We start from the raw sequence: 27,446 nt of genomic DNA, 5'->3' as shown, positions 1-27,446 counted from the left end.
ACGTCAGATAGCAAGAACTGAACCTGGATCTCGTGGCTGCCTGCAATGAGCTCCTGCTGGGGCATTTACTGAAGTCAGTAAAAAGAAAAAGAGTACTTGTGGCACCTTAGAGACTAACAAATTTATTTGAGCATAAGCTCATGAAAGCATCCGATGAAGTGAGCTGTAGCTCACGAAAGTTTATGCTCAAATAAATAAATTTGTTAGTCTCTAAGGTGCCACAAGTCCTCCTTTTCTTTTTACTCTGAAGTCAGTAAGGCTCCGAGCAGATTCACGGGTCCGCCTCTGTGAAACTCCTTGCATGATCAAGGCCTCAGTCTGATGCACAATAAACGTACAGGCCTACAACAACTTATTTACACAGCTGAACCCAAACTGGAGGAAGACAGCGGAGCAGCTTCTATTCATTTATAAAGCACCTGCACTATGTGCCGGCTGCAGGAGAATTACTGAGTCCGATGAAGAGAGCGTAGAACTGATTGAACGCCCTGCCGCCCGCACCGTGGCTTATCCTTAGACACCAGGGCGATAGGGCCGGGATGTAAATACCACAGACAGACAGCTACGCACTCATGCAAAGGGAGAGGCCTGAGCTAATCCCCACCCACTCTGGTCCCGCCGAGGGGAGCGATTTGCGAGACAGGGAGGGATTACGGCTGACCGTAAAGCGCCGGGGAGCGGACCCACGTGGGTGCGGGTGGAGCCGCAGCGCCATGGGGAAAAGGAAGCCCCCCAGGCACCCGCTGGTCGGCAGCTTGAGCAAGAAGCAGAAAAAGCATCTCAAGGAGTTTGGGGAGGCGCATCCGTTCTACGACAAGTGAGCGGGCAAGGCGCGGGTGGGGTGATCGCTTGTCCCCGCTGCCCCGGGCCCCCGGCCGTGGGGACTGACGCCCCGGAGCCGCCTGTGCCGCTGGGAGACTGCCCCTTCTCCCGCCGGCCTCGCACCCGCCCCGGGAAGAGCCCCAGGGGCCTCTAGCCTCATTCTCCCGCCCCGCCCCGGCGCTGGGGCAGCCCCCCGCTCTCAGCGTATGAATTGCCCGGAAGGCGCCGAGGCCGAAATGGGCGGAGGCTGGAGGAGGCGAGCGGCGCCCTCCGCCTAGAGGGGTCGGGCCCTGGCCTTGCGAGGCAGGACCCAACAAGGTGTCGCCCCGAGCTGACGCTGCCCCGGCTGCTCCCGGCCCGGGCGGCCCGGCCCCTGGGAGGCGGGCGGAGAGCTGGCAGCCGGGCCCTGGGCTCCCCGGGGTCACGACGGTGCCGGAGGCTGCCGGGCGCGTTGCCTGACGGGGCGATGCTGTGCGGCTGGGGCTGCAGCTCGCCGCGCTGCCCCCGGCTGGGTCAGGCTGAACGGGGCCGGCTTAAAAAGATCGTGAGTCTCTCTTTCACAAAGACCCAGCGAAACCCTCCAGCCGGGGAGGAGCCTGACCTCGCCCTAGGAAGGCGGCGGGGGCGATTGGAAAAAGCAGGTGACTCCTGCTGGGTTCCTGGCTCTTTGTGACTTTGGACAAGACGCTTAACTGGTCTGAACCTCAGCTTCCCCACTGCTCGCCCAGCTTTCCCAAGTGGGTGTAGGTCAGTGGTTCTCAACCAGGGGCCTGGGCCCCCAGCCAAGCATGGCTGGCATTAGATTTGCCATGGGCCAGGGCGCAAAGTTGAAGTCATAGAATATCAGGGTTGGAAGGGACCCCAGAAGGTCATCTAGTCCAACCCCCTGCTCAAAGCAGGACCAATTCCCAGTTAAATCATCCCAGCCAGGGCTTTGTCAAGCCTGACCTTAAAAACCTCTAAGGAAGGAGATTCTACCACCTCCCTAGGTAACGCATTCCAGTGTTTCACCACCCTCTTAGTGAAAAAGTTTTTCCTAATATCCAATCTAAACCTCCCCCACTGCAACTTGAGACCATTACTCCTCGTTCTGTCATCTGCTACCATTGAGAACAGTCTAGAGCCATCCTCTTTGGAACCCCCTTTCAGGTAGTTGAAAGCAGCTATCAAATCCCCCCTCATTCTTCTCTTCTGCAGGCTAAACAATCCCAGCTCCCTCAGCCTCTCCTCATAACTCATGTGTTCCAGTCCCCTAATCATTTTTGTTGCCCTTCGCTGGACTCTCTCCAATTTATCCACATCCTTCTTGAAGTGTGGGGCCCAAAACTGGACACAGTACTCCAGATGAGGCCTCACCAATGTCGAATAGAGGGGAACGATCACGTCCCTCGATCTGCTCGCTATGCCCCTACTTATACATCCCAAAATGCCATTGGCCTTCTTGGCAACAAGGGCACACTGCTGACTCATATCCAGCTTCTCGTCCACTGTCACCCCTAGGTCCTTTTCTGCAGAACTGCTGCCTAGCCATTCGGTCCCTAGTCTGTAGCTGTGCATGGGATTCTTCCGTCCTAAGTGCAGGACCCTGCACTTATCCTTATTGAACCTCATCAGATTCCTTTTGGCCCAATCCTCCAATTTGTCTAGGTCCTTCTGTATCCTATCCCTCCCCTCCAGCGTATCTACCACTCCTCCCAGTTTAGTATCATCCGCAAATTTGCTGAGAGTGCAATCCACACCATCCTCCAGATCATTTATGAAGATATTGAATAAAACCGGCCCCAGGACCGACCCCTGGGGCACTCCACTTGATACCGGCTGCCAACTAGACATGGAGCCATTGATCACTACCCGTTGAGCCCGACAATTTAGCCAGCTTTCTACCCACCTTATAGTGCACAACGTGGGATTGCAGCCCTGAGCCCCACCACCCAGGGCTTGAGCAACATCACTTCACGGTGCCCCCTGTGGTGTGAGGGGTCCCGGGCAATTGTCCTCCTTGCTACCCCGTAACACGGCCTCTGGTTTTTATGTGCAGAAAAACTGTTGTAGTGGCACAGCTGGGCTGTGGGGTTTTTACAGCATGGGGGGGGAGGGGGGAGCTCAGAGAGAAAAAGATTGAGAACTCCTGATTAGATCTTTACCTGACAAGTGCCTATCTATCCAGATACACTATTATTAAAGCTTCGCTTCCCCTCCCCCCCATAGGACCAAACCTATTTTTTGAGTGTCCTGTGCACAGTAAGAGGCTTGGTGGGTTTCATTTAATTTTCTCCCTGGGGGTGGGGGGGAGGGAATGTTCACTGTGGCAGCATCTTGCTTTCACATGGAGATCAGGGGTCTTAGAAACCTGTCGGGACAGCAGATTGTGTGTCCAGCTGTGCACCTGGGGGATGTGTTGAGGACTGTTGCCCCCTAGAACCACCCTTATCCAAGTTAGAGACTGTCTCTTCAAATGAGTGAGACCATGCAGGTCTGACTGGGAGCCCATAAAATATATGTTCCTGTGACTCTCTACATGCTGTTACTGTCCCATGCAAGGACAGGTATAGTTTGAATGTTTAGTCCAGTTCGTAGTGTTTGGCTCTCATGTAATTGTACTGATTCATCTGGTGATTAAATATAAAGATGTCCTTCACTGGTATGGGATTGAATTGGTAGCCAGTATGTTGTACAACATTTGGCTTTGTGCTGTACATTAGTTTTTTCTAGAGTGAAAGTGGTTCCCTATTAGTTCACTGATCCTATCTTAATGCTGTAAATGCTAGTTTGCCTCAGTTAACTTTGTTGTATAAACTTGTTTAGCTGAATAATCTTGTAGTAAATTGGTGGCATATTGTTAATGTATGTTAGGGAATTTGTCTGTCAGAAGCAACGGAGCAGAATGCTTGGTTATTATGGCTTTTATGAGAGACTTAATATAACAGGGTCTTACCTCATCTACTGTCAGACTCTGCAACTGCCTCAGTTCCTCTCCTTCCCCAGTCAAACCACCACAACAGGTGCTTTGAATTACTTTCCCTTTCTGGGGTCTGGTTCGTTAACATCAGATAATAATTTAACTCAAAGCCAAAATTACCCACATGTGTTTTCCAGGCTTGGCAGTCCACTACAACTGTTGTGGGCTCCTAACTCCCTCAAAGACTTTACTTCTCCCCCTTGTTGGTAGCTCTAGCCAGACCTTTCTGTTTGGCTGGTATGGAAAGCAGGGTACCCTGTAGGAGCATCTCTGCTCCCTTAAAGCATAAGCGTGTGTCTTTCTCTTTCTTTTACCCTTGTATCAGGGCACTAGTCCTCAGCTCCCCAGAGCTCTGAGACACCCATTCTGGACTACTCTTAGGTCTTCTCTAGCTCCTGGTTGCCCTCCTTCTGAGGGCAGCAGGCTCACTCTTATAGGAAGCCCTACCCCTGGGGCTACCATTATGTGATGTTTGTCACCTGACCCAAACTCATCACCTGGGATATGGAGTACTAGGCACAGGTGAGGCTGAACCCAGCTCCCCCTTAAAGGCCCAGCCCATGCAGTAACATTTAGCTTTTCCTTTAAGGTGGCTTTTAATTACACTAGGACTTATTCATGTTTATTGTTCCCTTTCCCACATTGTACCATTTTGTTATGTTGTATGTGGAGAAACTGTCAGATAATTAAAAAAAATAAATGTCAACAATGTCTTTTCAGGGTTTCTGGGAGAGAAGAAACAACTGAAATTTGTGAGCTGGTAATATATTATTGCTATTTTTATAGTCCTCTTTGCATTGCTATTGATAGTCATGAAACTAATGTGAAGCATTAAACAGTATAGAGCTAATTTAGATGCCAAATCAAGATTTTAATTTAAGTAAAAACCTGCTTCCAGAATAGTTTCAGTGAAGTTAAAAACATCCATTGAAAATAGTTTATTGTGGTTTTAAACATTTCTCTGAAGGATTTGCAATCCAAAAATGTCAGCACTGCCTAGAACAGGAGAGCTGGGAAGTGAAATTGAATAGAAACTGAGTCTCTTTTTGTCATCCAAGCTAAGTGGAGAATTTTTGCATTTCACCTAACAATAATAGTGAAAAGTAAATTAGACTTTTAAAATGGAGAGTTAATAATAATTATAATATTAAATCTGAGAGTGTCCCTTGTAACTCTTTATTTTATTAATGCCCATTATGGGGTAGGCAGTTTGATTTTCATTCTCCAATTAAACGGTAGCTTTTTGTGGAGTGAAGGAATTTCATTACAGCTTGTTCCACTTCTAGAGATCTGTAGTGCTTTAATTTTGTGTTGGTCTGGAAAAGGGAATCCCCTCCATCATCCCCTTTCAGATGGATGAGAAGGCTGGGTTCTTTTGCTATTTTGTTTCTTCAGCCATAGTTCATATTGTTGTTTACGGTATCTCTGTTGCCTCTCACTTCAAGGTGCCAGGAGCTGAAAAGGAAAATTTAATCTCAGCATGAAGCTTGCCAATATTTCTGCATAGTAAAATTGTGTTTGTAGTACTGGCTGCAGTGTGAAATTTACTTGCAGTCATAGCTAAACATTGTTACGCAGGATCATTTTTATTTGGAGCACGCAGGGCCTTCTGGATCTCCTGGCTTTTTAAGATTCTTCCAAGGTCTGTATTGGTCATCTTATGCATTGGTCAGTTATGGTCACTCTTTAGGGTAGCAGGTTTGCACCAGGTACCATACAATTCATCCAACTTGCGGAAGGCACTTTGCTGGGCTGGTATAGCAGACAGCAGCTAGGATTCTGGCTATTGCTTAGAGAGTCAGGGTTGGCCTGTCCACCAGGTTCCATACTCGTTATAAGGGACTTTTTGCTGACTTAATCTTTCAGAGACCAAGTTTTGCCTCGTTGAAAGTCAGATGTTTCTTCAATAGGAGAAGGATCTGAGCAGTGACTTTTTACTGATTACCAAGTGAGCTAAACTGATGCAGATCTCCACTAAGTCTCTTCCTATATGGGTTGCTCTCTTGAGTGTCCTGCACCAGTTTAATGGAACTCATTGCTTATGGAGACTACAAACATTCTGATCTCCCTCTGACCATGGCTTAGACTGACAAGGTCAAAATCTGTGTTACTCTACACTCTGGACAAGCCCATTGAGTTAAGTCAGTACAGAACAACTAGATTTCATATTTAAAAGTCCAGAGGTCAAAGTTCTGTGTCCAAGTGGCCAGACTCGTCTGTTCCCAGAGAAGCTTGGTCCTCTGACGTGGTCAGAACTGTCATCTTGTACTGTGTCAACAGACTTTCCTTAGAGATGCTCAGTGTGTTATTACTTATAAACATAAACTTCCTAACGAAGTTTCATTAATATGAAGCCGATCCCTATAAAGCTGAAAACAATATTGCACTGATAAGCTCTGTTGTAGATGTCTCTTACTCATAGCAATTTTTGTCTTGAAGTTTCTGATGCCAAAACTTTTAACTTCACTTTGAAGTTCTTTCAATCCCAACTGATCACAAGAAGCTGTTCTTGGAGAAGGAGACTTTCAAAACTACCCAGCAGATTTAGCCACACAGCTTCTATTGAAATTAAAGGGAGTTGTGTGGCTAAATCCGCTTTCAGAATCTCAACTAGGAGGCCTAACTTAATTGCCTGCCCTTATGGAGATGCAATGAAACTACATAGGTCTGTTCAAGAGTAGAATCATGGAATGCAAAACTGAAAATGGGAGATCTTGGGCTGGCCACATGCATTAAATGAAAATACTGCTGCTTTGTGTATGTAGACACACTAATAATTGTTATGCTGTTAGGATGCATGCGAACAAGTAACATGCTGAAGGAATAATATGTAGGTTCTGGAACACTGTTTTCACATTCAGTCGGAGAATTCCGATCACTCAAGTGCAGAAAGTGATGGCGAGAGTGAACCAGAACAGGTCTCTGTATATCACAAGCTCCTAGCCACGTTCAAGACGGTTCCAGATTCTAACAATGAAGAAGATGACGAAAATGAGTCGGAAGAAAGTGGTGAAGAGTCTCAGGAGGGTGAAGATGGAGATCATACAGCCGGTGAAGAAGATGAGAATGATGTGCAGGACCAGAAAGAAGGTAGTTTTTCTCTAATGTTTGGGTAACAATGGCTGAATCGGCAGGTATAAACAAACCGCGACACTCATTAAAGCCTCTGTATTCCAGAGTGGCTGCACTGCATGCTGGGTTGTCTGTTGCGGGAGGTGGGGTTTGTTGTTTTTGCTGCCTCTGGCCCTGAGGCAGTAGTACCTTCCATGGCTCCTGCAACTCTACGCTGAAGGGGTAATGGCTAATAGATCTATGTAGCAGTGGGTACACCAGCCCCTAGAACCCTCACGGAGCAGGACTCTGCCAAGTCGCACAGAGGATGCTCCCCACCGGCACAGGCCATTCCCCTACATTGCGGGGGTGGGAGGGAGATAGCTCAGTGGTTTGAGCATTGGTCTGAGAAGCCACGGTTGTGAGTTCAATCCTTGAGGGGGCCATTTAGGGATCGGGGGCAAAAATTGGGGATTGGTCCTCCTTTGAGCAGGGGGTTGGACTAGATGACCTCCTGAGGTCCCTCCCAACCCTGATATTCTATGGTTCTATGATACTCAGCACCTAGTTCTGCTGCTACCACAGAAGAGAAGGCAGGATTTGCCTCTAGAGGAATAAATATTTGAAATGGAAGGAAACTTTCTTTACAAGGAGAGAGCCTCATTTGCAAGGTTGGTTAGCGAAGAATTCTAGTAAAGAGGTGGCAGCTTTACAAAATTGTAGCTATTTAAAATAGGGTTGTTGTTTGGCTGCTAAGACACCCATCTACAAAGATATATTGTTTAAAATAATCCGTTGGGCATCAGTGACCATTATGCATATGAGCGTTTGTTACTGTAAAACACAAACTGGTTCTGTTTTTGGAAAGAATATTGGGAAAAATAACCAGTAGCTAAAATAATACCTGGAACCTAACCAGCAAGAATCAGGTGTCCATGTAGAGTGACTTTTTTTGGAGAACATAATTCATTTCTCTATTCAATAATTCACAGCTAAAGACACAGCAAAGCAGATGCTTGGCCAGGAGCAAGCCGATGGAGCAGATACCTCCAGTGACCCAAAACATGGAGCAATTGAAGAGTTCACCGATGTGAAACATGAATCTGAATTTAGCCTGGAAACCAATTTCATGGTCGAGGAGAGTGGTGATTACAATGCAGATGAGAGGGAGAGTAGCTCTTCTGTCATGGTTTCAGAAGGTAAAATACAGTATTTGTGTAGTGAGCCCTCTCTAGTGCGGCTCCTGTAGTTTGATAGTTTACACTTGTTTACAATAGCCACACGCAGCAAGACTGCAAACTCCTTAAAGTCATGCTGTCTAGCCTTCGAATTCTTATGTTACATTTCTGTTATGAGGACTTGTAAGCCAGTTGTGTCTATGTAAGCTCACCTGGTAATGTGGATAGACAAATTGTCTTCAGATTCGGGAATCTATTTATTCTCCCATTAACAATGATGTGATTGTGACTCCTGGTAGGAGAGAACAGAGGACTGAATTTACCCACACACATACTATGAATTAAAAGCCCATCTCCCAAGCTAACTCAAACAGAACTAGACTGAAGTTTAAGAATATAGATGCCGTCTGTACTCCACTTCTAAATTTCAAGAAACAGAGGCTGAGATTCTTATTCCTGCTGTGGCCCTTCTACACCCAAAAAAAAGGGGGTGGGGGGCAGAGTCATGTAAAGTGCCCTAGAAGCCCTGTATCTAGCTGGAGGAGGATTCACTTGGCACAAGCATGGCAGAAGACAGCCATAAGGCTGACTTCTGAGCGAGCCCTCACAAGCTCTGGGGTAACAGATGTGCCAGGAGAGTACTCCAGAGATTCTGGGCAGTGCTGCAGCCCATAGGCCAGCCCAGGGAGGCTGCTGTAACTTAACCAGTCCAAACAGCAGGTCTGAGTTATGACAGGGGCTCTGCAGCCCAGGAATGGTAAGGCACAAAGGTGGCTTAAAGACACCAAAGCCTTTACATCTGTGAGTTCTGTGCTGTGCTTGTTAGTGATGCAGCTGAGAATCTCTCTCTAAACATTAAATCGAACTGGGATGTGCAACCCAAACTCCAGTGTTTGAATCACACCGCTGTGCATAATACAAATAACGGTGTGCGGTGATGTGTGTGGCCTTTTCGTGATAAAGTAACATACCGCACATTGGCATTTGCAGAATTTCTGTTCACATTTCCTGCTATGTGGTTTTGATAGAGGGCATAATTTAAAAGAGAGAAATTATATTTGCATCATCCCTGGTGACACTGGCTTGTCTGCTTACAACAGCAGCTGATATTAAATCTGGGATGCAATTTGGTTATTGCTACATTAGGGTGGAGGCATCAAAGGGCCATGTGATGGGAAAAACTGTTCATTCTTGTTACCCTGGGGAATATTGCTTATGTTGTGGGAATTGCATTTTAATAAGAACCAGCAGCTTTTCAAATGCATACTTGGCACAGTGACATTGTTCAGCCTATAAACAATGTTTCTTTTCTTTGCGACATTGTGGACTGGAAGCTGCTTTTCAGCCTGTGGTAAAAGAGGCGAAACTGGGTCCTCTAGAACAACAGATATGGGTACGTCAGTCAGGGAGCAAACTTCTGTCCTTGTCCAGCAGTGACTTCCTGAGAACGGTGGTAATCATTCACTTACCCTTGGCCAACCAATGCTGGAACCAATATAAAGAGTAACAAATCAGAGCAGCTGTCTTACTTTAAAGTAGTATCCTCTTCAGTTGCATTGCTGGGAAGAAATGCACAGCACTGCCACAATTTAGAAAACCCCATGAGTTCTGAGCGCTGGATAACCTCAAGACATTGGCACTAGGATTCTCTCTCTAGTAGGCATTTTTTCTTATGAAATGAGCAGTCCCATGTGATGCAATTACTGTCGGGGCCTGATTTTCAAAAAGCTATGCCTATGACTGTACATGCTGTAGTGTATGGACAGCCACCTGATCTGCTTATGCAATTACTTCCCTAAATTAATTGAAAATCAGGCCTTTCAAGAGCTCAGAAGCAGTTTGGGAGCTTGGGAGAGATTAGACTAATCAGAGTCTTCACCACCTTTTAGGGAAATGAAGCAAATAAAAAAATGCTTTTTCAAAAAGTTTTTCTCCCATAACTAGAACGGTGTTGAGATAATTGATCAAAAGCACCCTATCCCAAGCAGAGCTTTCTATGAAAAAGAAAATGGGCTCATTATTTTTCTTGCAAGATGTGAGATACTAAGTGATGTTCAACAGTACTGTCCCCTTCACACATGTCTTGCAGTTGAAGCTCCACTGTTTCCAGCGTGGTGCTATTTTTTTATATTTTGTTCATATAAAGAGTATTTGATATTCTGTAGAAGTGAAATGTCTCTTCCCTCCAAGTGCTGTAAAATCATTTTCTTTAGCAACTGAGTTACCTGGTTCAAAAATCATGTATGACTCAACTTGCAAATCAGTTCAGGAATTTGATTCCAGTTTTAGTAACAATAGCTTTTGTTTTTTAAATAGATCCATTTAAGCAACATATGAACAAAGAACTGGAAGAAAAAGAAATAGGAAACCATTCAGCACGTTCTAAAAGTACAATTCAGCTGAAGGTAATGATGTGTTTGTTTCCCCATCATGAACTTATAAAAGTGCCTGCATTAAATGAAATTGATGTTTAGCTTACATTAGTCCTTTTTGTATGCTTTATTATTCCAAAATTCCAGTATCTGCACTGAAATAGATTCTGAATACTTATTACTGTTGGAACTCTTGTCAGCATTCAGTCAGACTGCATTGTTGCCTAGATTTTTCTTTTTGTCTAGCTCAAAGCTGGAGTCAAAATTTAAGTTCAGATATTCAACTGGAGTAAATGGGAGCCACTGAGGATCTGGCCCTTATGGTCTAATCTGCACTACTGAAATTAGTAGACATTTTGTTGTTGACTTTTGGTAGGATTAGGATTAGTCCCGCAAGGACTGATTCTGAGAGGAGGCAAGCACCTGGGCACCTGAACACTTGTTACCACAGGGATCATTCATCCAGTCAGACACCTTGATGTTATTTCATAGATTTAAGACCAGAAGGAACCATCTAGTCTGACCTCCTGAAAACTTAGACTTGTTCAGGATTTGAATCTGGGATCTCTTACACCTAAAACAAGACTCCTACCCTACACCAACAAGCCACACTTAATAGATGTCCTCTTTCATCTACTTGTTCAAATACAATTATCTGTCACTAAGGGTTTTGTTCTCGGGGGAGAAAGTTAAAGATGCCCAGCACATGTAACATCTTGGATAAATTATCCAAGAAGTAACCTGCAGCTGTCAACTCTGTCCTCCTGGTAGTTTTAGAAAAACTCCTAATGAATAGGAATCAAAGCTGTATAGATAGAAAATACTTTTAGAAAATGAATATCATTTTTTATTACTTGGATTGCCATAGCAAATGTGCTAGACACTTTCCAAACATGGATACAGTCCTTGCCTAGAAGGGTATGCAATCTGTTTTAGATTTTTAAATTGATGGTCCTTCTCATTTGTCATCTTGCTCAACAATTATCATTAGTTTTGCACTCCTAGTAGTGACTAACTACTAGTCCTAAAATGAACCACATAAAACACATCTTGATATTCATGTCCTAGGACTACTGTATTCTATTATTCATCTCCATGACATGTTACTTCTAGTTGCATATAGATTATGTCACCATGAAAACAGTTTTTCTCACACACACACACACACACACACACACAGCACAGTTATTCAACACAAGGGTAGATTGATTACAAATCACTGATCTTAATCAACAAGCAAGAAATCTTGGTTTGAATAATCAATTTTAATCTTGTTTTGCATTGATTCTCATTAATTGGTATAATTTAATACTTTTTTGTTAGTAAAAGAATATACTTTATCTAAACACATTTATTGAAGCAATTACATAGCTTAACATATCTGAATGGCTTCTTAATCTTTACATTTTTATTATGTTAGAAAGTGGTGAATGATTTTCTTATTCAGTAAATTTTTTATTCATGATTTGTGTCAAGCTGCATTTGAATGGAAATTGGAATTTAGTTTAAAAATCTACAAAACAGTATTTTAAATTTTTATTAGTTAAGTAATTAAAACTACCTTAAGTTCTGGATGCATAAATTAAAAAAATCTAAGTTTATCAAAACATGTTTTGTATTTTAAACTACCTGATTTAGTAAACAAAAGAAGTATATCTGTAGTTAATGAATTGAACTGATTATTTCACCATATCCTTTACAACTTTAGAATTACAACTTCATTCACACTTCATTTTTTATTCATATTCTGCTTTTTCTAGTTTAATAAACTGAAATAAAGAAGAAATTTCTCTCTGCACTTGCAGAAGAGACTACTGCAGTCAAAAGTTGGACCGAGCATTTTGTCAAACTATTGTTCAGGTGCTTAGACAGGATCACCAGATCAGTGTCTTTTTAAACTTTGGCAACAAAAATGTACTGCTTGAATATTATTTTTTCTTTAATTTAAATTATTATAATAAATTTAGGTAGTAATATAAATTGTCAACATTTCAAATAGGTTTCTTATGCAGAAAAATCACTTAATTTGCATTAAAAAATGCAATTTCCTTCTTGGTTTCTTTAAATCATTTATTTTTATCCACCTGATACGTTGGCTTGCCCTCCTTCAGGCTGGAGTCTGATGTTTAATTGGAATCTTACAGTAGGCCATGATGTTATTTGTTGAAGGGTGGCCATAGGTAAAGACACAGAACAAATGCAGAGGTGATCTGTAAACTGATGCATGATGTACATTGGTAAATTGAGTGCAAGTGAGAACAAATGAGGCTAGGATGTAACTTACTTTGTGAGAGGCGAGAAGAAGCTAGAGTCTTATTTAACTTGCCCCTGCTAATTGCTTCCTCTGCACCCATCGCTTCTGGCCTTTCAGAATGTAAATCACACTACCTTATGCTTCCTGGTTAAACTCTCTAAGGCGTAGCAACTAACATGTAATTTACATCGCCTCTGAATTTGGTCTTTGATCTTAAAAAAGTGCTTACGTGAATTATCTTATTTTTCATATGGTAAAGAAAGTAAATGGTGACTATATCAGCATTGCTATGCTGGCATAGCCCCATAATGTACATGCAGACTACGCTGACAGAAGGAGTTTTCTTGCAAATATCAGAACACCACCTCCCTGAGCAAAGTTAGCTATGTTGTTAGAAATCCACTTCCATCAAAATAAGCTACATCTGCAATGGGTTTTGTTGGCATAGCTACATTGGTCAGAAGTGTGGTGTTTTTTCCACCCCCCCAACCGAAGTAGCTATGCCAATAAAAACTCGTAATGTAGACCAAGCCTGAGAGATGGTGCATGTTGAAGGAAGAAAGGTTTTTAATTTGTATCAAGTTTGATAGACTAGTATTTCATATGTTATTAAAATAACTGCCATAGGAATGTATATTTTTAGCTGTATAGTGCTAAGTAATAAAGTAACACGTTTGATTTTCTTTCTTTTTTTTTTTTTTCCAGTGGCCAACGCTGGGCCAGTTAGTTTTTTCTTCTTCGTTACAGCAGCCAAGAACTTTTAAGCCAGATAAAGAAGCTGATTTGAAACAGCTTCATCTTCATAAGACTTTAGAATCCACCTGGCCAAAAGTGAACAGCCAGTTCTTATCCAAACTAACTAAACAGAACAATCACCCGTTTACCCTGTTACAAAAGGAACTCTTTTGTATTATGAATCAGTACAAGGACTTGTTCTACCCAGAAAGAACTGCTTTAGGGAATGGGGAAGAAGTTCGTCATGCTTACTGTCTGCATGCAGTGAATCACATCCTGAAGGCAAATGCCCAGGTCCTCAGCAATAATGCCAAACGAAGGGATCAGAAGCCAGCCATTGATAATGATGATTTCAGGGACCAAGGACTCACCAGACCTAAGGTGGGAGGACTTCATTAGCATAATCTTTTGCTGGGTAATTGGCCCTGCCATGCAAATGTCATAATAGTTTATCCTGGCATCATCCACTAGCTCTTTATATCTTTTGACATGTTCCCAATTTTTGTCTTTCCACACTGGCTGATCGTGTTGTCTTGAAGCTGTCTGTAAGTGGCAAGGGCAAATAGTCTGGGAAAAGGGCTAACTTCATTTTGCACATTTTGCAGGCAGACTAATTCCAGGAGACCTGTTTTTGTTGGAAGAGTTTTTCTAGTACCATTACAGATCGATGTGTGTCTCCTTCCTTGTTCTTATTCCATTCCTGCTACACTAGCAAATAAAGAACCTCCATATCTCCCTTTACAACTTATACTGTTGCTGCAGTTGGAGGTCAACATCTGTACAGACTGCCCCAGAAAATCACGTGCTGCCCTTAGGACCAGTGGAAATGGCTCTGTATAGTCACTACTCTTCAGCCAAAGCCTTATGAGTTCCTACTTCCTTCCACCTGTTTCTCAAGGGCTACTGTCATTGCAGGTCCCGCTTTGCTTCAGACGTTCTTTGTATCCGGTGCAGCATAACTTGGGACCAAAATTCCTCTGCTGTTATTACATAACTCTATTGCTATGTCAATTAAAAATCAGCAGAGACCTATCTGTATTGGCCCAAGGGGATCCAGTCCCATCAGATTCTAATAAGGCCGCTTTCCCCTTTCATTGGTGATGAGGCCCAGATTAGAGCTGTCCTGCAATCAAATTATGTTCTTGATAGGGAGCATGTCACTAAGCCACCATAAACTGATGGATGGACAGCTGGATTCAGTTTGCACTGATTTGTCACTAGAAGTGTAAGTGGCCTGGTTTAAAAGTTCCAGTGTTGGATTGTCACAGTACGTTGTGGACTGATTACCTTTTAAAACCATCTGGTTTGGTTTTTTTTCTTCTATTAGTTTATTTAGATATTAGTATTTTGAGTGGTGTTTTTACTAGAACCGAACTTAGATCCAAATACAGCACCAAGTCCAAGTAGCTGTGTAGAGGCGACTCCTGCCATTTGGCTGGATAATCTGTGTGCGGGGCTTTGCTAGCTTGTGTGGGGAGAATAGAAGGATCTGCAGAGTGGAAAATCCTCTGGTGCCAGTGGGCCCTGTCTTGTCCATGCCCTGCATGCTAATGACCAGAGTGTCCTTTGCAGAGCTGAGCTCCAGACCACGGTTGGGAGTAAGCACCTGGGCATCTAGCCCCATCCATTGTACAGCAGAACTTCACAGGTTCCTCTTCCAATGGTTCCTCTTTGCTCACAGAAAAGGGGGCTTAAGTTTACTCATTGCATTTCCTGTTCCAGCTGAGTCACTTATAGCTGACTCGCAATAAGGTGTTTGGAAGCCAACAGCTAAGGCCTGTTTTAGTGGAAGTGCATTTTGAAGCACTTCACTGAGCCAGCTTCTGGACCCAATCATATCTGTTCAGTCAGGCTTTCATCACTCAGGCATAACCCTCTACCTTAGAATTTGTTTGCAAGGGACCTATATTTCCTTTAATCCAGATGGCACAATAATGGGTACTATGTGTAATAATAAATAAAATTCAGGCATCTTTGTATTTTTTGTGCTTCATAGGTTGATGTGCATTCCCTTCTTCTTTAGAGAAGACCTCGTTACCAAGTAAAGTTATCCTTTTGTAATTGTGTTGGTCCATACAGGTGCTGATAGTAGTGCCCTTCCGTGAATCTGCCTTACGCGTGGTGCAGATTTTCATCAGCCTCCTTGAGTCAGAGAGTAAAAAACAAATAGATGTAAGTAACAAAAAGCGCTTCAAAGGGGAGTTTGGTTCTGATCCAGATGAGAAACCTCCCAACCTGAAAAGACCTGAAGATTATGAAGCTGTGTTTGCAGGCAACATCGATGATCATTTCAGGATAGGTAATAAAATCATTTGAGTATTTTAGTTCTAAAATTAAAGAGCAGGAATACAGTTTTCCTAAATGACTTAGGAGTCTAATTTCTGTTGACTTCCAATTAAGCTTAGGCTCCTAAGTGCCTAAATCACTCTTGAAAATGCAGTTTAGGTACTCTTGAAACTTTCATTCCAGGTCAAGGGTTTGTTTTGTTTGTTTTTGTTTTTTTGTTTTTTTTGGTAAAGTAACATTATGAAGTCTTTTTCTGCTTCGTGGTTAAGATCAAGTTTAATATAATTTTAAAACCCAGTGCATCTTTTATTGGAGCTGGGGGAATCCACATTGCAATTGGGAAAGGATGGACTTGGTATAATCGACCTCTTCCACCTGTAATGACTATAGTTTCTCTTGATTTTTTTAAAGCAGTTTGTTTGCACTGAAGTTATTAATCAGTAATGGCCTGAGGAAAATTTAGAAATTCTGTAATGAGCAAAGCAATTTTCTACTGTATTGCATATGATTTCCAGCAGAGCTTTCATGCATGCAAAGGATGGGCAGTGAGTATGAATACTAGCTGAGCAGAAAATGTCCAGACTGTTTAATAAATTGAAACTTCATGCTGGCGTGGTAGCGTGGTATGCAGATAATTAGCTTGTGGCTTGATGCCATGAGGAGTAGATGGTTGTTCAAACTTACCTAGACAGATAAGAAGAGGCTCTTAAAATTATTGTCCCTTGAAAGATAAATTGGCCTCAAGATGTTTGATAATGTCATGGCAAATGCAAGCATTTGCCCCATCACCAGTGAATAGCTGTGATTTACTGAGTGTTACGCTGCTTTCTGCAGCCAAATCACTCTCCAATATCCCATCCCATGTAAAAACCTGTCTGATTCACCTACTGCTGTGAAGAAATGCTCATCTGAATAGAGAGGAAATCGTCATCTGTCCTCTTGTAGCAGCATTGTGATGGCATCTATCACCATGTTATCTAGGCACTAAAATCCTTTTTAGTATGGATTAGGGAATGCATTTTAAACTCTACTAGTTCATTATTATTTTTAATATTTTTACAAAATATTTGTCAATGTTTTTGTTACATTGAATTGCAACTCTGTCTTATGTGTTTATGCCCTCTGGTAGCTTATTTCTTTGGCTTGATTTCCAGTGAGGAGCTTTTAAAATACAAAAGGTAAAACCCTGGCCCTGTTGAAGTCAGTGGGAGTTTTGCCATTGGGGTGAATTCCTGACTTAAAGTGTCTAACTCGGGCACAGAAAGCTGTGGGCCCAAATACCATCAATGGTGTAGTCATGACCTGGATAACTAACTCATCACTTTATTTTTGTACAAAAGAAACAGTACCTAGGTCAGCCCAGCATGCCTGATATATTATGCTAGTGTAGAACCAGTGCCCATAAAGTTACTCCAAACTGGCATTGATGGAATTGAGAGCAGAATGGGTCATCCTGCCTTTATGAAGGAGGGGAGTGTTGTGTTTTAGTAACCTATGGATCTGTGAATGGTATTGATATATTTTTAAAGGTGCTCCATCCAGTCCTCCTTGGACAGAGTAAGATAATGATTACAACAACATTTAAAGGGGAAGGGTATAAACTGTGGGGGTGGGGGAGAAGGAGAGAGAATTGTGGGTTTTTTCATTGCATGACCCTTTGGGATGGGGGGGAAAGGAAGTATGGTGATCAAACAGCAGTATTTTCTTAGTATGTTTGACTTTTTTTGGTTTTTATTGGACAGGGGTTGCTGTTCTTCAAAAGAGCATGCGATTATATGCACCATTTTACTCTTCTGATATCATCATTGCCTCTCCCCTTGGCTTGAGGACCATTATTGGGGCAGAGGGGGAGAAGAAGAGAGATTTTGATTTCCTCTCATCGATAGAAATTCTTATAATTGATCAAGCAGATGTTTACCTGATGCAGAATTGGGAACATATTCTGGTAGGTTTTTTCACCCAATATTACTTTATTTGTTTGACATGCTATGCTATGTCTAACTAGTTATGTAATTTATCCCTAGCAATAAACTCTGTGTCAAATTTTCATTTTCTCTCTCTCTTCTCCCACTTAATAATGTTTCATCTCACTAACATTTTCATATGCTAAAAGTAATTTTGTCCTAAAATTACAGATGCATGCTGAAGTCTGCTAGGCCTATGATACTTCTTGGATTTCAGTAATACTCAGCACTTTTACTCTGTAGGTCTCAATATTTGGCATTTCAGTAGCACATTTTATCCAAATTTCTGTAAAGTGTTGATTAAATCTTGGAACAGCCCTATGAGGAAGATAACAGGGATCGCTTCACTCACTTCTGGGAGGGAACATAGCAGTTGTATGGCAGTTTACAATAATATTAGACAACATTTCAGGTCAGAAAATAAAGTAGAATACTGTATCTGATTGTAACTATGTGTAGGACTTGGGAAGGAAGTTGCTTTCTGTCTGCCTTGGAATTTGGCTTAGGCGGGTTAGCATCCCGATAGTTGCCGAATTTAGGTAATTCATAAACACTCCTTGAATTATTACTTAAAATGTTAGCTCTGTATCTTTCGGGGAAAAAATACATGGTTCAGTATATTAAAACAAAGCAGATTTCCATGAGACTGCTGGACTGAAACACCCTACTAAGGTGCCCAGGTATAAATTCCTAAGATTTAACAAGCACCGTTAACACTGTGCTTTCAGAAGTGAGCTTGGAGAGTGTCTTTTTTAAGTAATGTGTCCCGGGGGGGAGCATAAAACTGAATATTAACAAAAAATGCATTCATTGATGCCAATCCAGAAGTTTCTCTGAGTGAAATTCACTGATGTGGCACATAAGCCTGGTGCTGTCTCCTCTGCACAGGGATGAGTTCACCATCTGTGTTCATAACTCTCACTAAGTGCTATGTGGGTTCCACTTGGGCTTTATTGATTAGGTCTAAAGTTTCTGGAACTGGCCCAACATGGGGAAGAAATCAGGAGCTGGGACCATACCAACAATGAAATCTACCTCACTTTAAGCTTCTAAAGTCTGCGGAGCTAATGACCTACTAGATTTCTTTTTACAGGGCCTAATTAAATTTCTGTTCATCTGATGAGTGAGCAGGATCCAGAAAGCTGTGTTTTGGGAGGCTGCTAGTTTGTTATGCTGTCAGCTGACTTGTTCATTTCCACTCACTTTCGCAGTGCAGTTAACTTACTTGCCAAGTGTGCGTTCGTGGTCTAAAGTCACATATGTCTGTTTCTCTTCATTTAAAGCACCTAATGAACCACCTCAACCTCCTTCCGTTGGAGTCCCATGGTGTAGATTTTTCACGAGTGCGCATGCTGAATCTGAATAACTGGTCAAAGTATTATCGTCAAACGCTACTGTTTAGTGCTCTTCAAGATCCCCAGATTAACTCTATCTTCAATAAGAACTGCTTCAATTACAGAGGCCAGGTGAGTTCACGGACAGGCCAATAACTATCTTAGATTTTGGAGGTAACAGGATCAGCTGCTTCCTACGTGTCCTCTTGTGGCCAGGGTTGACTTTTTGCTGCACCCTAGCTCAGTTTCCCCTCTTGATTCCTCAATAACTCTAACCCCCCCCCCCTCCAAAAAGCACCTTTAATGAGTCTGGTGGCCATTCTTTGGGTTTGGTTTAAATAACATAAAGTTCTTCTACCCCATCTTAAGCTGGGCCCAGCCCCTCATCCCTGAGGTCTTGCCTCTGATGGTTCTCTGAGCCTCTGGAGAAGACACGAGGTCGATCCTGCCTTCTTTGTCTTCTCTGCAAAAGGAAAACTAAACCGGCAGCTGCGGGTTTCTGCTCAACCATAACTCCCTTTGGTCCCTTCCTTATGGACCAAAGCAGGAGACTCTCTCATCCTGCAGCTTCACTCTGCAGACCATCCCCTGAGAGGCCAGGCCCTGTAGGCCTGGTTTAGTAACATGGCTGTCAGTTAGGTGACAGTTCAGTTTCTTCACTGTGGAGGCAAACAAGCTGCCATCACAGTGGACTGTTTCCCTTTAGAAGGGCCAGCCACCCTCTGACAAGATGCCATGTTAATCTTCAACATGAAGAAACAGCAATAGAAATTCCTATTGTTTGTGCGTGTGCCAATAATTCATATAATGCACATCAGTTTTTAATCTACAGGACAGTGCAGCCTGCACTAAGAACGATCTCCAATGGCAAACTATTGCCTTAAGCAACCATTCTTATACCCAGAGATTCCATTGCAATTTTATTTGATCTATTAGATTTTTTTTTTATTTAATGTGTTTATTATGGCAGTGCCTAAGAGCCAGCCAAGAAAGGACCCCATTGTGCTAGGCACTGTGCGAACACAGAGTCGTTACAGAGACTCCTGATGTGACAAAGTTTCAGGTCAAATTTTAGGGATTGGTTTTGTATCGAATCTTATAAACCTGACTATTAATAGAGGGGTTGTAGGGGATTTTTTTTTTTTTTTGGTTTTGTTTTTTGGGGGGGGGTTCAATGGAATTTTTGTTTACATGTTACATTCCCTCTAACTTGCTTGCAAGCCAAACATTATACCATTGTATTAATCCATGAGAACCAGAAAGTGAAAATGACCATTGTCCAAGACGAGCAAAAGGCATACAGAAAGCAGTGAGTTAGTTCCCACTCCCATATCCTCCTAGTTGCCATGTCATGTATAGTTACGCAGATTCTGTGTGGAAGTAGGGCTGGCAGTAGTTCTCTGTTGACTTGTTCAAAACAGCCTCGTTTGTTGCCTGAAGGAGTATGTCATCAACTGAAAACTGATTAGAATGTGAAGGCTTTTTAAACACCACTTACATTTCACTGCTTCTCTAACTGTTTGACTTACCCTCTGCAGGTAGCTGTAAGGAATGTACCCTCGATTGGCTCCATTAGCCATGTTGTGGTACAGCTTCCTCATGTCTTCCGAAGGCTGGAAGCTGAAAGTTCTATTTCTGTAATAGATGCAAGGTAATCTGTTGCCGAAACCATTCTGCTATGCCCCAGTGCCTAGTCCAGTTTAGTGCACCCTGGGGCCTACAGGGCAGGTGTACCTAAAAATAATGAAATAGTAAATAGTAGTGTGTGCTCTTATTGCTCATGAGATGCGGGTTAGACCCTGCAGTCAAATAAATGCACTGGTACTTTTCTCTCCCCTAGTCCTCGCTCCCTGCATTTTTCTTTGTAAATATTATAAACAACATCACAGAACCCTTACACTGATGTACCTTTGTATTTAGCCCTTCTCAAGTCTGGAAACCTTGGTCAGTTTAAAGAGTTTTTTGACTGTGACACAGACTAATAACGTTTGGGAGTTGTGGGGGGGGAGGGGGTTGGTGTTCTTTTTTGTTTTTTTTGGTAAGGTTTCTCCCCCCCATTCTTAAGAAAGCTCCTTTACATATTGGAAAGATGGGTATTGACTCAGGATAATATTCATGTGCATTTTCTTAACCCAGGTTTCAGTTCTTCATTGACAAAGTTTTGCCTGAGTATCGTGATGCAATCATGTCACATACACTCATTTACATTCCATCGTATTTCGACTATGTGCGTCTTCGAAATTACTTCAAGAAGGAAGAGCTGAATTTTACACATATCTGTGAATACACCAAAAGATCTGGTATCTCCAGAGCAAGACAGTTCTTCCTCAAGGGAGAGAAGCAGTTCTTAATTTTCACTGAACGCTTCCACTTTTACAAAAGGTAAGTCATGGGCCAGATTCTGCTTTGAGATGCACATATGGAAATCTGAAGGCAAAGTCTTGCCCTTGGGATATGCTAGCCTCAAACTAGCAGTAATGGATGGGTGGTGGTGGTCTGGTTCGTGAACCAGTGTAACCTGTTTGGAGAATCCTTCTTAGATTGAAGTAGGAGACTCATGAAATATTAACACAAACAAAAATGGCAAGTATTCCCTTAAATATTTAATAATACATTAAATACTGTACAGGGTTCAATGTTGGGAGTTGGTAAATGCACCCAACTCCCCACTGACATCTGCAGGAACACAGCACCATCCAGAATTGTCCTCATAGTCATCACAGTCTGCATCTGTGTTGGGATAATTCCTTTCACCTCTGGAAAGGAACATGGAGTTTGTTCCGTGACAGCAGCACTACTAAGAGAGTTTTTAGGGGACCCATAGTAAGTTTTCTACTTGAAACAGTAGAATTTAGTAAGGCAACCCGAAATTACAAAAGTAGGATTCTGCTAGGAGCCCAGAGGCTGATGAAACTGACCTTGCGTAAAAGTTATAGGATCCTTATTGAGCACAAGTCAGGGTCAGGGTCTCTGCTAAATTACATTCAGAAGAGCACCTACAGCTGCTCAGTGCTCCCAGCATTGCCTCAGGAAGAATGTCCCCACATGACTCTCCCAATCTCTGTACAGCAGGATGTAGACTAGCTTGAAAATCTCATTTTAAAAAAAGGCAAGTGAAAACAAACAAGCTTTGTGCCCATAAATTGACCTGAAACACTCACATCCTGTATCCTTTGAATTTTACAGTATCGCAGAGCCATCTCTTCAATATCCATTATCTGAGTATAAGGGTCTTGCTATTTTCAGTAATACAGATCATCCAGCAGAGTGTGTTGGGTTTTTTGTTGTTGGTTTGAGCATTCTCTTTCTCTCCCCTCCCCCCAACTCTAGCCTTTTTGGCCCTTTAGAATATAACTTTTCTGGTTTAAACCCATATTCTAAGTAACTTTCTTGAAATGGTAATACTTAGCATTTTAGGGGCCAAAGTGGACAGGGTTGGAGTTGACACAGACTTACATCAAGGTCGAATTTGGCCCTGCATCTTTCAAGTGCCTTACAACTATTCACTCATTCTCCATAAGTTCCCTATGTGGCAGAGAGATAACAATATTAACATTTTGCAAACTGAGGCAGGGAGGTTAAAGGACTTGCCCAAGGCCCTCTCGAAGGAAATTATAGCAGAGCCAGGTTTAGAATTCTGGAGTGTCCGGTTCTCAAGTCCTCTCTTTGGTGCAGTAAACCATATAGTGACTCTTACAGCATGTAGAGTGCTTAGGCTGGTAGTGTGACAGCTTCCCAGGGTGTCTCTCTTCAGGTTTTAATATATACATTTGGGTATTTCTGTAGTTGATTTCTTCTCCCTTCCTCTCCACAATAGTCTAGGAAAAAGCATTAAAACTAAGTTAATGCTGGATTTTAAAGAAGGGGAAAAAAAGTCCAGATGTGTAAGTGACAAATCAAGGCTATTCAGAAAAAGTGCTTATTCCTGACTACAGCTGATCAGGTTTTTTTTGATGGAATAGTTTTCTGTTTGAAAATGCTGTTTAGTCTAGTCTAAACTTTCCTGTGCAACATTTGATATAAATTTTGATGAAATTTTCAACGGAAAAAAGTAAAAATGCATAACATTGGTTAAAATAAAACATTTTTGATGATTCTGAATCGGTTTTAATTTTCTTTTTGCATGATATTTCAGTTATTCGTTCTGACTGAGAACAAATCTTGTTTTGAAATGTTGGCATTTTCTGTGGAACGGAAATCCCGGTTCTGAACTGGTTTTTGTTCTGTCTAGCACATACGTAAGATTGTTCCAAGATTCCAACAGTCTTTTGGCTGTTGTTACATCCTTGGATGTCGTAAAAGCATTTTAAGCGATCAGACACTTAAACTAGTCTACATTCTACTCCTCTGGTAACTCCTAATGTATTGCTAAAGGGGATTTGGATTTTATTTCAGTGATGTATGTCGGGTGGGGGGGGGGGGGAGATAGAGCCCAAAAAAAACCTATTATCTAAATTTAAGCCAGAAAAGGGATCTCTGTGAGTGGATTTGTACAACCCCATTGAATTGCACTGGTTTAATTTGGACACCGCTGGGGCACACTACCCACGTGAATCCCTTTGCAGGACCAGGGCCTTAGTTTGACCAAGTTTTACTGTATTAGGATTAAATCCAAAAAGTTTGAGTTCAGTGGGAGTTGATGGTGCTCAGCGCTTTTCAGGAAGTGCCCAATACCTAGCAGGATTAAGCTCTAAATTCTGTTTCTGTTTAAGTCAATGTCAAGACTCCCAGCCATCAGTGGATGTAGCACTTGACTCGCAGAGCTCAGTCATGGAAGAGGCTGAGTGCACTTAACTCCAATTGAAGTCAGGGAACTGGGAGAGCTCAGAGCCTCACAGGATTGAGTCCTGATGAAGTGAACTGTAGCTCATGAAAGCTCATGCTCAAATAAATTGGTTAGTCTCTAAGGTGCCACAAGTACTCCTTTTCTTTTTGTGAATTTACTATGTAACTTTCATAAATGGACAGTGTAAATAAAGAGTTTCTGAAATCAGATTGCAGAATACAAGATTGTGATAATGATATTTTTCCCTAATTTAGATACCTAATAAGGGGCATCAGAAACCTCATTTTCTATGAGTTACCGACCTACCCCCATTTCTACAGCGAGGTTTGTAATATGCTGACAGCCACAGCCAGTGGAGAGGAAGCTACTTGGACTTGTACTGTTATCTATTCAAAGTATGATGCTCAGAAGTTGGCTGCTGTGGTAGGTGTAGATCGTGCTGCTCAGATGCTGCAGTCTAAGAAAAACGTGCACCTTTTTGTTACTGGAGAAAATGAATGAACAAAGTCATGGACCGGGACTCTTGTATGGACTTGGATCTTTTTGTCTAACATGCACAGTGATGCTGTTTTTTAAATAAGGGTTTGGGGAGGAGAAGATGTATCAAAAATATTTTGTTGGATCTTGTTTTACAGGGTTAGTTTGTATATTTAAATACTCCCACTTAAGCCAAAGAGGGAAGTGAAAGGTGCCATTTAAGCAAAGCACGTGTGCTGCTGCTTTTGTGTAAGTGCACAAGCTTAAAAAAAAAACTCGACTTTCCTGGCTAACTTACCCCCTGTGCTCTGTCTGCATCCTGGAAAATGTTCAGTAAATAGTTTTGGGGTGAAAAATGCCTCGTCGTTAGACAATGGCACTCCCTTTCCCCCATTCTCCGTCGTCAGAAGCTCTCTATGTTCCTTCATCAAACGCAACTTTCCACTGTCTCGTTCGAGGGAAATTCTTCCAGATGTTGAGCGTGTTCATGCAAGACATTCTGTACTCCTTACACCCCACATTGCCCCTCAGTTGAGGGCAGGGCATAGGCAGAGCCATTAGACGCGGGGCGCCTCTGTAACCCAAGCATGTCATTGAGTGAGTAGCTGAAAACACCTTGAGTTGGCCCTTTGAGAACAATTTGGGGTAGGAGTTAATGGATCTTCACTCGGACTGATTAAATGGTCAAAATTTCACCACATTCCATCCTTACAATGCTAATTTCAGTCCCAGTGTTTGTTTTATTAACACTATACTTTCAAAGCTAAATGCACACCATTGTGCTTTTCTGCACACTTCCCTTATGTGTGCAGATCCCCAGTGTGCACACCTAGTTACAAGATCACCAAAGCACAGGCATAGACTGCTGAAAACCAATCCAAACTCTTCATAGACAGTTTGCAAAATTACTTGGAGTATGTCTACACAGCAAAGAAAAACCCGCAGCTGGCCCATGCCAGCTGACTCAGGCTGTGGGGCTGTTTCATTGCTGGGTGGACTTCAGTCTCAGGCTGGACCCTGAGTCTGGGACCCTTCCAGCCTGAGCCTGGAAGTCTACCCAGCAATGAAACAGCCCTGCAGCCCAAACCCATGTGCCCTTGGCAGCTGGCATGGGCCAGCTGCAGGTTTTTCTTTGCTGTGTAGACATGCCCTTCATGAGTTTCTGAATACCTCAAAGTCAGCGATCTCATTCCATGGTTGTGGTCCAAAGCCCTCATCTATGGAGAGCTGTTCTGCCTCTCCTTGTTTACAGGAATTGTGTCATGAAAAGAAGCCAAAAATATACCAAATACTTTCCTAATGTTTACTTTTCCATATAAGCAATTGTAGTTGCCATAGGGACATTATCTGATTGAGGATGGAGGGGCTGGTGGTCTGTGTGATCCAAAGTGGGAAGGGAAATGCCTTCAAGCTATCTAAAGTGTGGTCCATGCTGTAATAAAGCTTAAGGAATTCCTCTCCTTTCCCTGATCCTTAATTAAACTGAGTTGCTACAGGCTAATATATAACATATAATGTTTTGCTATCTGCTCTCGAAATAGTGGTTAGTGTGTATATAAACAGGGAAAATTTAACTCCGGTAAACAAGTACATATTGTGGTAACACTGCATAATTTCAGCCTGTTCCCATATCATAATCATTATTATAATATTGTCAGATGTTTATCTGAGGTGATCATCTGTTGCTATTGTCAGTATGAGCTGTCAGTTCAGCCCTTTAGAAGCATAAGTCTATACAGCTGTTTGCTTTCTATTTTAGTGAGGCACTAAGGCCCAGTTGCAATGCTGAGCACTGTGGAGCCTGACTTTTAGGCACCTAGAAGATGCTGCAATCCACAAAGCCTGAGCTGGGTGCCTAGGCTCCATTTACAATGAAGGGAGGAGAGACATGCCTTAAATTGATATGCCAAGGCAGCGCACTGCCTAAGCTAGCCAATGGGAGATGCAGACCAGAGGGGGGTGTGGTGAGCCCTGCCCCTCGCACAGAGAGAGGCACCTAGCTCTGCTTGAGATGGATGAAGATGGGGGAAGAAAGGCTTTCAGATGCCTAAGTCACATGTTGGGCCCAATTGATAGGTATGCTCAGAGGCTGCATCGGGCCTCTCAGGCGAGTTCACCCAAAACATTCGGGGGCAAAGGTAATCCCTTAGAACCTTTAGCCTAGTAGTTAGGGTACACTCATCCAGGATCTGGGAATCCTGGTTCAAGTCCCCCCTCCTCATGACAGGGAGAAGGGATTTAAATGGAACTGCACAGGTGAGTGCCCCAACCACTGGGCTATTAGGGAACACCACAGCAGAATATCCTAATCTCTTCTGTTCAGAGTTCCACTTTAATTCAGTAATTGAATAATTGGGCCAGTGAAAGCATGAGTGACTCTGTAGCCTAGTGATTAGAGCCTCACCTGATCATTGATAGATCCCTGTTCCAATCCCTTATTCCCCTCGGGGGGGGGACAGGGACTTAAACTGAGGGGTTTTCCTCATCCTCCACTAGGCTAAAGGTTATAAGGGGGCTCCACCTCTTCCCTCTCCCACCCTGATTGTTTTGTTTTGAACTCGCTTGCAGGGCCCAGTCCAGTCGGCAGCCTCTCAGCATACCGACTGAGTTAGGCCCTGCATGCGACTGTAGGTGACCAAACACCTATCTTCCCTGGTTTGTGAATCGCTCTGGGGCTAAGGCAGGACCCAGGCACCTGGAGTGAGGTAGTGGTGTGCATGCCCAGAAGCAAAAACTTCGGTGTCAAGTGACTGTAGGTGCCTACAGGGTTAGGTGGCAGCCAAGCAGGAGTTTTGTGGATCACAGTGATTCCTAAAATGGGACTCTCAGGCACCTGAACACCTTTGGGCCTCAGACTCTAACTGGTTATTGTTTATACATCTCTGTCCTTTAGCTCAGGAGTCGAATGCCACTAAAGGCTAAGTTCTTTTTCCCTTTGAACAGCTGACACGTGACAAATCTTTGCCCTGTTGCGTTGCTCCTTTTTTCCTATGTTTTCTGGACTTGATGGAGGTGTATTTTGGTCAGGGTCATAAAAGCAGACAGATAAATGAGGATTAAGTGTCTTTCCTCTCCACCGGATATGCTTATCACAGAGAATAGCTGACCTCTGAGAAAGCTAAAGTAGGATAACTACTTGGGGAGATAAAGTGATACAGTACAGCTCCTCTGCTAGCTGCAGTTTAAAAGACAGAAAGGTTATTTGGCTAGAATCTTAACTACGAAAGG

General features: G+C 42.8%; 1 protein-coding gene across 2 annotated transcripts; it reads left to right on the top strand.

Annotated features, from left to right (window-relative positions):
* Positions 1-572: 572 nt before the first annotated feature.
* On the top strand, positions 573-25,674 carry UTP25 (UTP25 small subunit processome component; the record flags this gene model as incomplete). 2 transcript variants are annotated; one of them, XM_084623770.1, is made up of 12 exons in its annotated part: positions 573-817; positions 4,502-4,541; positions 6,643-6,871; positions 7,825-8,031; positions 10,327-10,415; positions 13,342-13,752; positions 15,451-15,670; positions 17,400-17,602; positions 18,905-19,087; positions 20,494-20,606; positions 21,092-21,337; positions 23,996-25,674. In XM_084623770.1, the coding sequence occupies 12 exons, from the start codon at positions 573-575 to the stop codon at positions 24,240-24,242; spliced, it is 2,433 nt and encodes an 810-aa protein (XP_084479896.1). In that variant the 3' UTR covers positions 24,243-25,674. The 2 variants fall into 2 exon arrangements, with proteins under 2 accessions (XP_084479896.1, XP_084479897.1); XM_084623771.1 differs by having other exon boundaries at positions 658-817; positions 6,616-6,871.
* Between the last annotated feature and the right edge of the window lie 1,772 nt (positions 25,675-27,446).

This window comes from Lepidochelys olivacea (assembly GCF_965140295.1).
Source record: "Lepidochelys olivacea isolate rLepOli2 genome assembly, chromosome: 3".
In the NCBI taxonomy this organism is placed as follows: Eukaryota; Metazoa; Chordata; order Testudines; family Cheloniidae; genus Lepidochelys; species Lepidochelys olivacea.
Note: the sequence above shows the minus strand (reverse complement) of the source record. Positions and strands in the feature narration are given on the sequence as shown.